At 39.2% G+C, this 17,039-nt stretch overlaps 1 protein-coding gene across 10 annotated transcripts in view; it reads left to right on the top strand.

Moving 5' to 3' along the window:
- Window positions 1-16,330, top strand: part of LOC137108623 (receptor-type tyrosine-protein phosphatase beta-like) — a 40,762-nt gene extending 24,432 nt beyond the window's left edge. For 4 of the 10 annotated variants that reach the window (XM_067493441.1, XM_067493443.1, XM_067493445.1 and 1 more), the window contains 19 exons: window positions 379-642; window positions 1,088-1,354; window positions 1,431-1,721; window positions 3,694-3,972; window positions 4,268-4,417; window positions 5,065-5,317; window positions 5,525-5,628; window positions 6,101-6,206; window positions 6,812-6,889; window positions 7,277-7,294; window positions 7,389-7,470; window positions 8,544-8,634; window positions 8,730-8,806; window positions 8,994-9,128; window positions 9,248-9,370; window positions 14,060-14,223; window positions 15,013-15,148; window positions 15,323-15,443; window positions 15,805-16,330. In XM_067493441.1, coding sequence (XP_067349542.1) covers window positions 379-642; window positions 1,088-1,354; window positions 1,431-1,721; window positions 3,694-3,972; window positions 4,268-4,417; window positions 5,065-5,317; window positions 5,525-5,628; window positions 6,101-6,206; window positions 6,812-6,889; window positions 7,277-7,294; window positions 7,389-7,470; window positions 8,544-8,634; window positions 8,730-8,806; window positions 8,994-9,128; window positions 9,248-9,370; window positions 14,060-14,223; window positions 15,013-15,148; window positions 15,323-15,443; window positions 15,805-15,833 — 2,768 coding nt within the window. In that variant the 3' untranslated portion in view covers window positions 15,834-16,330. Of the gene's footprint in view, window positions 1-378; window positions 643-1,087; window positions 1,355-1,430; window positions 1,722-3,693; window positions 3,973-4,267; window positions 4,418-4,685; window positions 5,318-5,524; window positions 5,629-5,735; window positions 6,207-6,782; window positions 6,890-7,276; window positions 7,295-7,388; window positions 7,471-8,543; window positions 8,635-8,729; window positions 8,807-8,993; window positions 9,129-9,247; window positions 9,371-14,059; window positions 14,224-15,012; window positions 15,149-15,322; window positions 15,444-15,530 lie in introns of those variants that run through there. The other 6 variants (XM_067493442.1, XR_010912223.1, XM_067493446.1 and 3 more) reach the window with 6 other exon arrangements.
- The last annotated feature ends 709 nt before the right edge of the window (window positions 16,331-17,039 follow it).

Genomic DNA, 17,039 nt, shown 5'->3' on the forward strand with positions numbered 1-17,039 from the left:
ATAATTCAGAGGTTTTGACATTGAGGTTATAATTGTACAAGAATAATATTCTACCTTTTGTATCTTTTTGTTTGTCAGAAATAAGATAAAAATATTAGTATAAATATTTCTCACATATTGTGACACAGAATAAAATAAGAAATCATGGTGGGTGGTGTGTCAAAAAATTTAGAATTTCAAGAAAAGAACTTGAATAGTAAAACTATATTGTTTTGTGGAAAAACTAACGTAACATTTAAAGAAAAAAGTCATACAATTCCATGCTAAGACATAAAAAGATTCTGTATTTTCACAATAAAAGTAATATATTTTGACAGGACTTTGGATGAATGAGTTAAGTGCTGTCATAAGTATTTCAGGATTCTCTATTTTTGTCAGGCCCAGCAGCTGTCACCAGCCTGAATATTCAATCCAACACCACCACCAGCCTGTCGTTCTCCTGGTCTTCACCGGAGGGAGACTTCGAGCATTATGAGGTCCGCCTATTTAGAAGTGATGACTCACTGCAGGAGAAACAACGTGTTCAGTCCAGTAGTCAACAGTGCTCCTTCCAGGGTCTCAGACCTGGAGCTTCTTACAAGGTTGTGGTTCTGACCCACAGTGGAGACCAGAGCAACCAGTCCTCCATCTGGGCTAGGACCGGTGAGGGAAATGGGACTCGGGACAAGGGCTGTTTTCAACTACATTTCAACTAGTTTTATAAGACTTTTGAATTTTTATTTCATATACAACAAATAACAAATGTTAACATTGAACAAAAGATTGTGGGATTTAGGGCTGTGACACTAAGCCGATGGTCAGGTGTCAGTCAGCATCAGGCAAGAGTCGCAGTCTTTGCAGTATGTTCTGCACCATTAGTGTTAGTCGAACCCCGATATTACCATCACCATTACCATGGTGACAGCAAAGCGTGTAGAGAGTATTTGTATCAGTTGGTTCTGGTTCATGGCTGTCTAAACCAGAAAGCAAGACATGAAACTCTAAATAAAGGGGATAGGACCTGTCAAACAGCATGGTCTGTTGCTTTATGGTAAAGTATACCCTCACTTTGTACTTACAGGTTCCATTAACTTTCTTTTCTCTTCAGTCCCAGCAGGTGTGTCGTCTTTGAGGGCTCAGAGTGGAAACCAGTCTGATGCTCTGTGGGTGACCTGGGATCATGGCGGTGGGGATCTGAGTGGATACCTGCTGTTTCTCTACAACCCTGATGGCTCCCAGAAGGCCAAGAAGCAGCTAGGCTCAGAAACCACAGAGTTTGTCTTCTCAGAGCTGATCCCAGGGCGACTTTACCGAGCTGAGGTTCTTAGTCTGAGTGGAGAACTCAGCAATGGAGCCAGCACTCTGGGCCGCACAGGTGTGTTTGCAGGAACAGAAATTTACTTGTACACACCTTCCTCTCTAACAAACATTTTTTTACTTGTTCTCCTCAGCTCCCAGACCTCCTAGATCCTTCCTGTTTCGGGGGGTCACCAACACCTCACTGGAGATCACCTGGAGCGGTCCTGTCGACTCAGACTACGATGACTTTGACCTGCAGTGGACTCCCAAGGATAAGCTTTTCGTCACCAACCCATACTACAGCCGAACCTCTGGCAGCCGCATCCTGGGAGGCATGTTCCCAGGAAGGCTCTACACCTTCAGTCTCCGCACTGTCAGTGGGTCCATGGAGCCCAGGACCACACCCACCTACAGCACTCCCATCCACAACAGCATCCGGACCAGTAGGTGGCAGTACTTCACCTCACTTCAGTTGAAATTGCTTTGATTAAAACATAAAAAGAGCTTTAGAGAGTTAGTTTTTCATATTTCAGTCCACATTCATAGTCTAACAGTTTGTATTTACATTCTTTCTTACACAGAAACAATACAGTGACAATGAAATTACTTCGAAACATTTTAACACACACGAACACACGCACACATATTCACACACTTACAGTTAAATAAAAATGAAAAAATTAAGAAAAATGACTATTAAGTTAACAAATTTATGAACAAAGAGATGATAATAATATAAATTATATTAGTTCTGCAAACCTGTAATGGTGAGCTGTGCAATTTGCTTTGCTAGCATGTGCCTAGGTAAGTTTAAAATACTAAATGGTTCCCTGATCACTTACTCCTCACACAATATTCTATAATCAAAGACCAGACCTTTTGTTTTAGACACATTCAACTCTAAAGAATTATGGTCACACCATCTAATAAAGTTGGATTAGAGTAGGTTCTGACAGAGGTCCCTCATGAGGAGATAGGAATGTGATATTATTACAAAACATCACAAAAATAATTTAACACTTATTTTTACACTTTTACAAAATCTGTAACTTCAGAGGACAAACAACATACCCTTGTTGTAAACCTGTGCAAGTAACAGCCACATCTGAAAAATGACAAAAACCCCTGCTGCCTATTGGCTAAGAAATCTACAAGAAAATCAAAATTTCAAAGCAATCTTTCGAATAGGAGATGAGTCCTTATTATATTTTTCTCAAGCATTTTTATACACAGAGATGTAGGAGCCCCTAAAATTTATCCTAGATATGCAAGGATGGCCCTGGTGACAAAGTTGGTCAGGTCCACCTCCTAAGTGTTTTTAATTTTTCCTTTCGGCTTATCCCATAAGTGTAGGGTCACCACAACAGATCATCAGTCCACATGTTGATTTGGCACATTTTTACAACAGATGTCCTTCCTGACACAACTCTCCCCAATTTCTATTGGGCTTGGGACCAGTACTTGGCACTGCGGACCTAGGGATGGGAATGGGTGGTTGGGGGTTCAGTGTCTTGCACAGGGAGGCTTCAACACAGCGTCGGAGAGAGCTGGGTGCGAACCTCCGAGCCTATGGTCATTGGGTGGCCACTCTACCAACTGATCCACATGGCAATTATAGTGTATTGTATTACATTGCTATTTTTTAATACACAGTGCAATAAAAGCAGACTGTAATAAAATTCAAACATCATTCAAACAAACACTAATAATGCTTTTCATCATAAAGAAATACAGCTATAAGATATAGTGTATGTACAAATGAAAAAATTACACATGAAGACAACACAATTGACTACTCTCATATGTTGTGGACTTTCTGACAAATACAACATAATAAAGACACTGAAATTAGTTGTGCCAGTGTAAACCTTTGTTGGTCAATGGTGGATAATAACATTTCCTAGGCAATTGGTCCATATGAGACTGCTGTGTCAGTTTCACTAACTCTCAAAGCTCTCTCATATTCTCTGAGCTTATCTCTGAATAGAAGCTTCTAACTATATATAACTAGCACATTTCCTTGCTAGCTTATAGCCTGCATCCTTCAATTACTAGTTGGTCAATAAATGCATAACTGGAAAAAACTGTAAATCCAAACCTTCTAATTGACATACCGTGAGGGAAATGTATATAGACACACTTTGAGTACTTAGTCACTGTTTAGTTTATTTAAGTTTAAACAGTACAGTATAGTCTCTAAAACAGATAATAAACTTGGGGGATTAGTAATGTCCCCCAGAACGTCTTTAGGTCCAGGAACTAACTCGGCTAGCCCTTTAGTCTAGACACACCCAGTATGTTGTTGATGTTGTGTGTATGTTAACTGTGACACTATGATACATTAGTAGGTTAATTTGACTCTGATCTCATCAAAAACTCTACATTTGGACGTCCTGTTGGTCTCTTTTGCTGTAGAGCCAGAGCGAGTCCACAACCTCCACTGCCGCCCCCAGAGCTCCACCTCTATCTCCTGCTCTTGGGTGCCTCCAGATGCCGACTATGACTCCTACACCATTGAGTGCATCCATCAGGATTCCCAGGCCCTGGTCTACTCCAGACGCACTGGCCAAGACTCCACCAGCTACCTCATAACCCAGTTGGAGCCCCACAAATGTTACACTGTGTCTGTGAAAGTTATCTCAGACAGCACCACCAGCGAGGAGGCTTGGGACAGTGTGGTCACCATGATTGACCGTAAGGAAGGGTGGGGAGCGACATGGGTCGGAAGGTTGTAAAACTTGTGTTGGTCAGGAAAAGTAATTTTAAAAACTACAGTTTCTACCTTTTAGCTTGTGAGTTGGGTCTGTGAATAACCATGGGTTGTAATTTGTCCACAGTTTAACCAAACCCTTAAGGGTTTTTTTTTCAATTACAATCCATTGTGATGGCCACAGAGCCAACATGAGTCACAAACATGTCACCGTCCAAATTCTAACAGACCCAACTGTAATTAAGATTTTCTTTTTTAATTCTGATATGATTCCCCCAGGTCCTCCAGTGCCCCCCCTCAGTACTCGGATCAGTGATAAGTCTGCTGTGGTCACCAAGTCCTCCATAGTCTTCCAGTTTAATTGCAGCTGGTTCAGTGATGCCAATGGAGCGGTCAAGTTCTTCACCGTGGTGGTGACTGAGTCTGGAGGTACCACACCAACACATTAACACATCACTAACTCCTGCTTACTCCAGTTCTGATTCGGGAAGCAGACACCCTCTCTACTTTTAAGTGTAGGCTTAAAACCTTCCTCTTTGATAAAGCTTATACTTAGTTATAGTTATGCTGCTATAGGCTATACTGCTGGGGGGACCCACCCCCTTCTGTCCCTCTCTCCTCTCCTCTCCTCTCACCCCACAATTGTCACTACTGTCTCTCTACTTCTCTGTCCCCCTCTCTCTGTCCCTTTCTGCAGGTGTACCCGGGCTTTGAAGCTGTGTGTTTTCCAGTGTGCAGCTACTGGTCCTACCAACCTGCCCGATGTTTTGTTGCTTTTGTTACTCTTTTTATTTTCTCTCTTCACTTTCGACTCACCCTAACCAGTCAAGGCAGATGGCCGCCCACTCTGAGCCTGGTTCTGCTGGAGGTTTCTTCTGTTAAAGGGAGTTTTTCCTCTCCACTGTTTCCTAGGGCTTGTTCAAGGGGGAATTGTTGGCTTCTCTTTATACATCTTTATAGTCTTGACTTTATTCTGTGAAGTGCCCTGAGATGACTTTGTTGTGAATTGGCGCTATATAAATAAAGTTGAATTGAATTGCTTACCTGTACCATCTGACACAGTTTGTTGTTTGCAGCTGTGGACAATGTTCAGCCAGAGCAGAGGCAACCCCTGCCCTCCTACATCCATTACAAGTCCAATAGCTCTATCAAATCCTATCAGACCAGCTACTTCCCCAGTCGCTGCAGCCAGGGCCGTGACAGTAGTTACCTCAGCTTTAACATCAGTGTGGGGACGGGGATGGACTCACTGGGGGGCCCCTGTGAAAACAGAGAAACAGACCTGAAACAGTTCTGTGATGGACCACTGAAACCTAAAACCGCCTACAGGTACTAAAGAAGTCGTCCTGCTTCTTTAGTTTAAAAGCATTAATGTACACTTACACCTTAAACTAAAGTAAGTTGAAATTGGTAAAGTTTCTCTTTAAAATTAGTCCAGTTTCTATGTTTGTTTGTTTTTCCCAGAACAAAGTCTCAAATGGATTGAAATATGAGTTCAGTAGAATTAAATCAAGTTTTCTTCTTTGCTTTCTTCAGGCTCAGTGTCCGAGCATTCACCCAGCTGTTTGACGAAGACAAAAACGACTCCTCTCCACTGTTTACTGACACGTACCTGTCGCTGCCCATGGTCACTGAGGCAGGTGAGGAAACTACCTACTCTGCAGACCAGAGGGTGAAGTTCTGTCAGAGCGTTAGAACATGAAAACGTAGAGAGCTCACACTAGATCACAGACTTCCTGTTTGACAGGAAGCAACAGGTGAAGATGTTCAGATGTGGGTCTGACGCCCTAATGGCTGTTCCTTTCTGCCTACTCCTCTTCCTGTATGCCGACACCTGCGCTTCAAGTCTATCAAGCTCCTGAAGTTGCTGGAGGACACCACCATCACAAGGATGTCCAATCCTTAATCACACACCTTATATGTGTCTCAGGGCAGATTTCTGTACCTCTGTACTGTCATATTTATGATCATTGTCTTCCTATGTCTTTTTATGCATTTTTGTCTTTTAATTTCTCAATGTGTGCACCAACTAACAGAGACAGAGTTCTTGTAGGTGAAAACCTACTTCTAATTAGGAAACAGTGAAGAGTAAAGTGATAATTTCTCTTGCAGAACCTCTAAGTGGTGTGATCGAGGGCATCAGCGCTGGAATGTTTCTCATTGTGGTTCTGGTAGGAGTCACGGCTCTGTTCGTCTGCAGACACAAGGCTCGCAAAGTGTGAGTATCTGCAGTTACTGTAATGAAACCACAACTTTTTATGATCCTTAATTCATGATAAACGAATCCATCCCAGCAGTTTGTACAGTCGCTCAGTAACATAAAGGTTTTGTTACGTGACCTGTTGGTATTTTATTCAGCTGACTGAAAAATTTATAATGCTGCTGTTAAAGATCCTCACAGAGCTGAAGTTTAAAATAAAGAGGTGTTGTGTTGCGTTCTTATATTAAATATAGTGTTATTTATATAAGATGTGAAGGGAATAAGTATTTGTTTTTGGGACCTGGTTATATTTGACAAAAAACAAAAAACTGTAGAATCATCTCAGGCATATTCAAAAATCCACTCAGAATTTTATACATTAAAAAAGAGTAAATATGAGCCGGACAACACATGAACATGTGTTACACAGAGTAATTCACCGTTTTTCCTCAACAATATTTACTTTACATAGATGGCCAAAAAAACTCTTCAGTTGAAACCAATGGTTTTAGGGAGTGGGCCAGTTCCAGGTTTCATGATTTGATTGGGCAACACTTCAGGTGTGTACAGAAGTGTGTATCTCTTCTCCACCAGCGTCACCAGTTAAAACTCTGCTGTTTCAGTGTGGAGGAGAGGCCGAGTGTCAGGATGAGTATGAGGAGAGAGAGAATTGGATCAGGAGTTCACCTGGGGGGCCGAAGGTAAGACAGATACTACTGTCCTATTGCACTGATAATACTACTTTAGTACTATAAAGACAATGTAACTGTTAATTTTAAAACTAAGATTAGTACTTCTGCTACTACAATATAGTACTTGCACACTTGCAGGGATAACTGCCAATAAGAAAAGTGAAATATTTTTATATATTATAACAATTATATTAATCTGACAGTTATTAATAAACAAAATGAGAGTAAATATGATCAAACCAACACTCTGATATTTGAGAAGCTGGATAAAGTTCTGACAAAGTGAGTTACTTACTTGTAAAGTAAATGACTGTTTGTTTCCATCTTGAAATAATTTTTTTAATTAATAAGTAAACACCACAAGTCAGTAACATCTGTTCATCTTTTATCTCTCAGCCACCGTCGAATCTCAAGGTGAGATGCTAAACATCTGCTCTGATAATAAAAACTGACTTTTGGCATTTGAAAATTTTCCTTGTGTGAATCCTTTTGTGTTTTTGTCCATCAGTCCAATCAAGATCATAAACTTTGAGTCTCACTACAACAAACTTCAGGCCGACTCCAACTATCTGCTGTCAGAGGAGTACGAGGTCAGTCATCATGTCTCTTCACTCTCTAATACGCACTAATAAAACCGATTCTGAACTGGTTTCCTCCACATTCAACTACTGACATGCTTGAAAAGGATTTCAATTGCTCAAAAGTTTAGGGCCTAATTTGTTATATTTTTAACCTCATAATGTTCTAAATGTTTTCAGTAGGTGACAGGTCTGGACTGCAGACAGCTCACCTTATCACCTGGACTCTTAATAATAATTAATAATAATTCAGCATTAATGGAGCCTTCACAGATGTGCAACTTACCCACGCTACCCCAACATCATCATAGATGCGGATAAGTCCCTCTCTGCTTTAAAATCGAGGACACAGCGTCCATTACATCCATAAAAACTTTCAGGTTGTGACTCTTCAGACCACAGGACATTTTCCAGTTCACCTCAGTCACATTTAAATCAATTCAGGCTCAGAAAAGGAGGTTTCTAAATCTTTTTTATATATGATTTGTTATTTGTGTGGTAGAGTTTTAATGTTTGCGGATGCACTGACAAATTGTGTCCACTGACACTGGATTTCAGAGAAAGTGGATAAGTAGTTCAATTCCCGGTGCTCCTGGCTACGTGTTAAAACGGCCTTGTGCAAGACACTGAACCCCAATATTGTCCCCAGTGTCTGCTACTTAGATGGAGCCACTAAAGAGTTGAAGTGAGTTTAGTTTGTGCTTTAGAGAAAATTCATAGTACAAGAAGATTTTTTCTTTGTTGTTTTAAAGAAAACTTTTCTACACATTTTCTACACATCATTTTCCTCATATTTGAATTAAACTTCTCTACTCGTGTTCAGCGTGTGTCAGTCTGTTAACTGTTAGTCTGTGCGGTAGACCTTTGCCAAAAAACAATTAAACGCATTAGCCAGTCGCACTGCTCTGCATAAACATGAGTAGAGGAATTTCATTGTTGGTTTTAGTGTCTGGATGGGGGTTGTTAGATTTAGAAAATAACAGAAATGATCCTTTAAGAATTAATCTGCTGGTGCTCCTGCTTCCCGGGGTCCACTGGTTGATTTTGGTGCTGTTAGATATTCTGTATTGGTTTTCATCCATCAGGACCTAAAGGACGTCGGGCGGAATCAGCCCCTGGACTCAGCTCTCCTGCCAGAGAACCGAGGGAAGAACCGATACAACAACATCTTGCCCTGTGGGTAACGCTCACTTCTGAAAAACATGATGCCTCCTCTCTCCTCAGTGATGTCTATGTTTCTGTCTCTGAGTCTCTGTGGGTTCTTTGTTCAGACGACTCCACCAGGGTGAAACTTTCTTACATAGACGATGATCCCTGCTCTGACTACGTCAACGCCAGCTACATCCCTGTAAGAACTCTGAGTTAAACTCTTTTTTTTTGTTCTGTTTTTTGCTCTTTGTAATGTTGTGGGCAGTTAAAGCCATAAGCCTGTTGACATTTCCCTTTATTTTGGCACTAAGCACGTTTTATAGGTTTTAAATTAATTTTCCTTCTCAACAAGTGTGTTTAAGTTTATGTTCACTCTGTGCTTTCAGGGTAATAACTTCCGTCGTGAGTACATTGCCACCCAGGGTCCTCTGCCTGGAACTAAAGATGATTTCTGGAAAATGGTCTGGGAACAAAACGTCCACAACATCGTGATGGTCACTCAGTGTGTGGAGAAAGGAAGGGTGGGTGGACTCACCTGGGACATGTCAGATTTCTGTAGATTAAGCTTTAGTTGTAGTCCATGTAGGTACAAAACTTCCTTTATTAGATTCTGTGTTATTCTGTCCCTGCTCTTCTTCAGGTCAAGTGTGATCACTACTGGCCATTTGACCAGGATCCTTTGTACTACGGAGACCTGATTGTCAAGATGTTGTCAGAATCCGTTCTACCTGAGTGGACTATTAGAGAGTTTACCATCTGCAGCGTAAGTTACAAAGCACTTTGAAACTTCAAATTAAATACCTCTGCAGTATCAAAAGTATTTTAGATCCAGTAGTCTTCTTCTCTCTTTGTTTTAGTATGATGCTGCACATATTGTTGTTAATTCTTTCCATCAGTTAAATGATTAAAACATTAGAAAGATGAGAGCCAACATGCACGTAGCTCTGCATGTTCTGTGGCTGCGTGAGTGTAAGGAAAAGATACAGACCTAGGCCCTGTAAACAAAGTAGAGTAAGTTTTCTATTTCAATGCCTCTTCTAGTGCGCTGATTCATTAGGCTGAACAACCAATCAAAGTGGTCTATCTTAGTGACAGGACCTAGGCCACCAACAGGGGCCTAGCACAATGGCACATCACAGACCTCTGAAAATTAGGCGAAAGAACACTCACCGAGAACCTGAAGCTGGCCAACCATTAGACTGAAAACAATTTTTTGGCGAATTTACTTAACTTTATTATGTCACGTAGTTGCAAACAACACATGTATCTAAATCCAGATATAATTTTTGATTTGTCTTTAATTTCAAATAAATGCTAAATTATTTTCAGTATATTTTAGACTAATTTCATTAGTAATTTCAACTAAGCTCATGTTAAATGTACTTAAATATAATATGTAAAGTGGATTGCCATTACCCAGTTTCTTAATGTGCATTAACCTTAATTTAATGATTTAACACTTACATACTAAAATTGAGTTTAATCTTTGACTTAGATTTTTGCTGCCTTGTACCTCACTTGTAATTCGCTTTGGATAAAAGAGTCTGCTAAATTAATAAATGTAATTGTAATGGAAATGTAAATCTAATTTCAGTGGATTAACTAAATGTAAACGAAACAATATTTTTAAAACAATGATTTTGTTTAGACTTATAAATGTAAAAATAAAATGCAGGGTGTTGGAAAACTTGCAACATCACTCCATCTAATAAACAGGCATGTGTTCAACTTGAATAAATTGTAAACCTCTTCTCTTGTTCTTTTCCTTTGGGCTGTTCCCTTTCAGGGGTCCCCACAGTGAATCATCTGCCTCCATCTAACCCCGTCCTCTGCACCCTCTTCTCTCACACCAACTAACTTCATGTCCTCTCTCACTACATCCAGAAATCTCCTCTTCCCCTAGACCTCCTGCCTGGCAGCTCCAACCTCAGCATACTTCTACCGATATAGTCACAGTCTCTCCTCTGAACATTTCCAAACAACTTCAATCTGGCTTTATCTCAAAAACATCTAACATGAGCTGTCCCTCTGATGTCAATCTCATTCCTAATCCTGTCCATCCTCGTCACTCCCAAAGAGAACCTCAACATCTTAAGCTCTGCTACCTCCAGCTGTGCCGCTTTTCTAAAGTGCCACTGTCTCTAAGCCGAACAACATCGCTTGTCTCACCAATGTCTTAAACATCTTTCCTTTCATTCTCACTGATGCTCTTTCATCACACCTGACACTTTTCTCCACCCGTTCCAACCTGCTTGCACTCACCTCTTTGTTACAATCTTTGTTGCTCTGAACCATTGACCCTAAGTACTTAAAGTCCTGCACCTTCTTCACCTTTGCTTCCTGTAGTTTTAGTGTCCGTGTAGGGATTGTTACAAATACAATTAATCAAGAAAATGGCTGAGGTTTTCCTCAAAAATGCATTTAAACTAACTTACCATAGACTACCAAATAAGATGCCTATTGTCTTCCCCAAGCCTTGAGGATTGGTAAGCTGTGTAAAAGCATTCCAAAGATTAAAGCAGTCCTTAATACATATATACATTTTTGTTTTTGTTCAACCCTGCATATAAAAATAAAACATCTCTGGGGTAAGAAAGTTCTTATTCAACATTTTTACATTTGTAATGTGACCTTGAGTATCGTGAGATACCCTGTCAAGATTAAATGTATAAATTAAGCACAGGGGCTTCAATAAAGAGGCCACAACATTCAATTTGGGTTAACAGCTATTTAATAAAAAACTAAACACAAAAAAATAAAATGTAACTTACTAAAACCACAAGCACAGGCATCTCAACAGTACCAGCAGAATGAGCAGCAGGCAGCTCCCCACACCTGTTTCACATTTCTCTCTTAATCAGTTTGCCATTTCTTTCATTGGCTGCTGCTCCTCTCTTGCCACCACCCCTACCCAAGTTCTAGTGTCTACCTGCCACAGTAGGCTAAATTAAAAATTATTTCAGATTATTAAATTAAAATCATTTTCAGTTAGCGTTCCAAAATGCTAATACAAACTGTATACACATTTACTCCCCTCTTGCAAGACCATGCAGATGTTTAGTATGATTCTGTCCAGAGTGACCTCCTTTCTTCTGTAAGAGATGTTAAATGGGGTAAATAATTAAACTGCTGCATGAAAGTAGTCTCAAGTAGGATTGTTGTCATGAGCTGAATTTGAATCTGAGCTAGTATTTTTTTGTTATACACAAAGGAAAATGACAAAAACTGAGCAGAGGATTCAGTCAGTTCAGCGGTGTTAGGATATTTATAGCTACTGTATATTGTTAAAGAACATACGGTATTCACATGTAAAATTAATTCTTTCAAGTAGGTTCTAAAAAGTAAATAGACTAAAAAAACTAAATTTAATGATATTTTTATTTAAATAATTCAATGAATTGCTTTCTTAAAAAAACAGTTATAAAAAAAACAAAACAGTTATAAATAAATTAAAACTACCCAATATGATACAGTGATAAAATGTGCTAACAAAACCATGTTATACATATTCTGTACTTCCTGCCACCTTAGAACATTAACAGGACTTAGGAGGATGTGACTGAATCCACTGGGCCTGTCCTCCTCTGGCCATCTCTGCAGAGCCACTGCTTTGGCAGTGAACTACCTATGTTGTAGAATTTAGTTTTGGGATTTTAGAGTTTTCACCTCCCATGTAATGTAAGAATAATATCCAAACTGACTAACTTCTAATATTAATGTAGCTGATGCTAACAGTATACCCAAGCTAACATGATATGTACATTAAGCTCAGCTAACATTAGCTAAAAATCTTTCTATATATATATATATATATATATATATATATATATATATATATATATATATATATATATATATATATATATATATAGATATAGATATATATATATATCTATATATATATATATATATCTATAGATATATATCTATAGATATATATCTATATATAGATATCTATATATAGATATATATCTGTATATCTATATACAGATATATAGATATATCTATATATATCTATCTATATCTATCTCTCTCTCTCCTTTAATGTTATTTGTAGGACTAATTTACACTTTACAATCTAAGAAATTGTTAAAATGTGGAACATTTAATGGTGGTCAAAATCACTTTTATATCTATATCTATATATATCTATATCTATATAGATATATATAGATATCTATATATATCTATATAGATATCTATATAGATATAGATAGATATATATATAGATATATATCCATATATAGATATATATCTAGATATCTATATCTATAGATATATCTATATCTATCTATATCTATCTCTCTCTCTCCTTTAATGTTATTTGTAGGACTAATTTACACTTTCCAATCTAAGAAATTGTTAAAATGTGGAACATTTAATGGTGGTCAAAATCACTTTTATCAGTGTAGTAGTCAAATCCCATTCAGTCAGAAATAGATTTTGCACTTCATAGCTGTATCTTTGAATTTCTGAATTTGTATCTATCACGTTCTAAGGGAACACAGAGGAATGGAATGCAGTAACAGTTTTTATTGAAAGGAGCAAAGGACGGGGATACCCGGGGTGGTGATTCAGGACCCGAGAGGGAGTTGGAAGTGGCCGGGAAGCGGTAGGGAGCTCTGAGGAGGAAAAGAGACAGGGGTGAATAATAGTCAACGCACGGACAGTTTTGAACGGATTAGATCTCTTACTAGTTTTTGAACAGAGGTGGCGGTGCTGCGGCGTAGGTCAGGGAGAGCAGGGGAGCCAGCAGCGGGAGACCGGTGGGGAGGAGTGCAACTGAAAGCCGGCTGTAAAAACCAGGGAGACAAAAATACTAAAGCCCAGAACAAAGTACAACTAAAACACGAACCAACAAATAAAGGAAAATATCAAACCCTCACTCAACCCTCACACAACCCTGACTCCTCGACTTGCGCGAAATCCTCTTCTTAAATAATAATCCAGTATGTTCTGATCTGCATGCAGAGTACAAAAGTCACTTACTGAGTAGGGACAAAAATAGACAGGTGTCCTCGGGAACACAGCCGCCGGGCAGAGAGGCAACAAAGTAACAAACAGAAACTCAGATCCTCAGAGAAAAGACACAAAATCCCAAAAAACATCGCAGAAAACAGACGACTTGAACTAGACTTGACTTTCACAGATTTTTGGGCCAGAGAGTGGCTTGTTGCTCGGGAGAGGCGAAAGACAATCTGGCAGGGAGGGACAGGTGAACGGAGCATATAAAGGGGAGGCAACAGGTGGACGGACTCAAGCTGATTAGGGACCAGGATAGAGAGAAAAGAATAGAGTAGAGAGGAGAGAGTGCTGATCACCAGGGCAACAAGAATCAGCCTCAAAGCTGTGACAGTATCCCTAAATCCCAGTATCTTCTTCTTTGAATCTCTGTTTCTTTGTAGATCTAGACTAATGTGTCTTGGTATCTCTGAATCTCTCCCACTGTCAGGAGGAGCAGCTGAGCTTTACTCGTCTGGTTCGTCAGTTTCACTACACCGTGTGGCCCGATCATGGTGTCCCAGAAACCACCCAATCCCTGATCCAGTTTGTTCGAACTGTCAGGGACTATGTCAACAGGACTCCTGGATCTGGACCCACCTTGGTGCACTGCAGGTACACAAACAGTTAAAAGTACAGTCACTTTATTACACTGTCATCCTAGTCCCATTTACTATTTTTATTAGAAATAAGTACAAAAACACTATACTCCTGCTGCTACGTTGTTTGAAGTAACCTTTTACTTTCATTGTTGACTAATTAAAAAACAAAAAAACAAATATATATATATATATATATATATATATACCATTTTAATAACCAGGCTAACATTTTGTCCTAAAAATGTGATAAATATGAAAAACATAAGGTCATGTTTATTTGTACTACTACTACTACTGTAATACTGCATCTGTTAAGAGTACTGTACTGTGAATATATCGGTAGAAAGATGCTGAGGTTGGAGCTGCCAGGCAGGAGGTCTAGAGGAAGACCAAAGAGGAGATTTATGAATGTAGTGAGAGAAGACATGAGTTTAGTTGGTGTAAGAGAAGAGTATTCAGAGGACAGGGTTAGATGGAGGCACATGATTCACTGTGGTGACCCCTGAAAGGGAACAGTCCAAAGGAAATGAAGAAAGAAAAAATAAGATCATTTTTGATCAACAATAGTACAAATCAAGACAAATTGAACTGAGCAATAAACTGAAGCAAGAAAGAAATAGATTCTGGATGTGAATTCAGTGTCGCTCATGACGAGCTGCTTCAGTTGGAGTGATAGATTTACTGGTTTTGAACTGGAGTTAAGTTTTTGAGAATGTGTGTTTGCAAACACAAACTCAAGTTCAAAACAACTGGAGTTTGTGCTTGTATTAAAATCACTGTTTTTGAACTTGGTATGTTTCAGTGCTGGTGTGGGCCGAACAGGGACCTTCATTGTTCTGGACCGTGTGCTGCAGCAGCTGGATACCAAGGACACGGTGGATCTCTACGGCTCCGTCTTTGACCTTAGACTTCACCGGTCACACATGGTGCAGACTGAGGTAGAACTGAACTGAGAGAGCAAGGCATTATGGGAGAAATGTGTGTTTGATAGAGTTATATGGAAACCAACAAAAAGTATGACTGAGCTGTGTTTTTAACAGTTTGTGTGAAAAAAAGGGTCTGCAGGGTTTTTAATGCTACAAGGTGACTATCTGCTCGATGCTGTTTTTCAGTGTCAGTATGCATACCTGCATCAGTGTGTCCGAGATGTTCTGAGAGCCAGGAAGGTTTGCTGTGAGCATGAGAACCTCCTCTGCCCCATCTATGAAAACGTGAATTACAACACTCAGAGAGGTCAGTGAATCATCCACAGCTCACATGCAGCAGTTCTGATCACAGTCAAATAACTGACAATCACATGTACTGATCCTGTTTCCACAGACATGCTGTGCACCAGACCTTAGAGATTTTAATAAACGCTACTGGGAAATTCTATTTTTTTATGTTAAATATCAAATATTTCCACATTATTTTTCCATAAGTGTTTATTATAATTATTTATATCTACATTAACTGTACATATACCTACATCATGCCTGTGTGTTTGTGTATTTTTTCACATGACATGTACTTGTTAATGACGTAGACAGCTTTGCACATTTCAGTTGTGTTAATGACAGAAGTAAGTTTGTTTCTGTTGCTTCTGTTTCTGCAGCAGCTGTAGCTCTTTGCAGATTCCTGTAGGAAGATGATTCATGATGAATGGATGGATTATTGAACAGGAGTCCTAAGGTGTCAGGGGGCCCCAAAGTTAGTGCCTCTGTATAAAAGGACCATTAAACTGGACTTTTCATTGTAGAAAGTCCAAAGACTGTGACTAACTGAGTCAGTTAAACCAAGAGACGAAATATAATTAATCCATCCATCTCACCATGTTTTCTTCCCACAGAGGCTTGAAACCTCAGATGACTCGTTTTAATCTTTTACCTGTGGACAGAAACATATTTAGGAAGAGTTTCTTCAGGCTGTGGCAGGTTGATTGAAAAATGATTCTGTCTCAGGTAAAGAGCCAAAGATCAAATGTTCACAACCACTTTATCTGTTTTAAATCAATTTGTTTTATCACCATGACAACAAAAGCTCTAATGTTTGTATTTTTGCCACATTAAGTGTACTTTAGTCTGTAAGAAATATAAATACTGTATGTGAGAAAATGTCATTAAACCCCAGATGTATCTGAATATTGATCTTTTATTGGTCTGTTATTAATTATTGATTATTAATATAATCACCTACTGTTAGTTAGCTAGTTAGTTGGTTTAACTAAGTTAGTCTGAGGTAGTAAACGCCCAGAATGTAATTCTGAACTACCCATTCATCAGAAAGTAAAATTCAGATTAAACTAAGTGAAAAGTTACTTTACTCATTTTATGGAAACCAGTAAAAAAAAAAACTTAAATACTTTATAAATTTTATAAACTTCAGTCACACTAACTATTGTTTATTAGGGGCGACTGTGGCGCAGGGAGGTGGAGCAGTTGTCCGCCAATCTTGTTTGTACTTGTTTGTCAGCACATGTTTGTTCAATCCCCGGCTCCTCCGGTCACATGTCGAAGTGTCCTTGAGCAAGACACTGAATCACAACTTAGTTGCTCCCGGTGAGTGTTGGCCCGCTGCATAGCAGCTCCCCCATCGGTGTATGAGTGTGTGTGTGATTGTGAGTGTGAATGGGTGAATAACAAGGAGTGTAAAGTGCTTTGAGAGCCAATAGGTAGAAAAGCGCTATATAAGTGCAGACCATTTATTAATATCATCACCTACTGCAGCATCATAAGGAGAAGTACTCAGAACCTGCAGAAAAAGAACTAACAGACTTCACACTGTAAAAATAGCAGGAAAGTTACTTCCTGAACTCAAAACTTGTAAAATGGTAAAAGAATGTAAGTGTAA

The sequence above is a fragment of the Channa argus genome, chromosome 23 (assembly GCF_033026475.1).
Source record: "Channa argus isolate prfri chromosome 23, Channa argus male v1.0, whole genome shotgun sequence".
In the NCBI taxonomy this organism is placed as follows: Eukaryota; Metazoa; Chordata; class Actinopteri; order Anabantiformes; family Channidae; genus Channa; species Channa argus.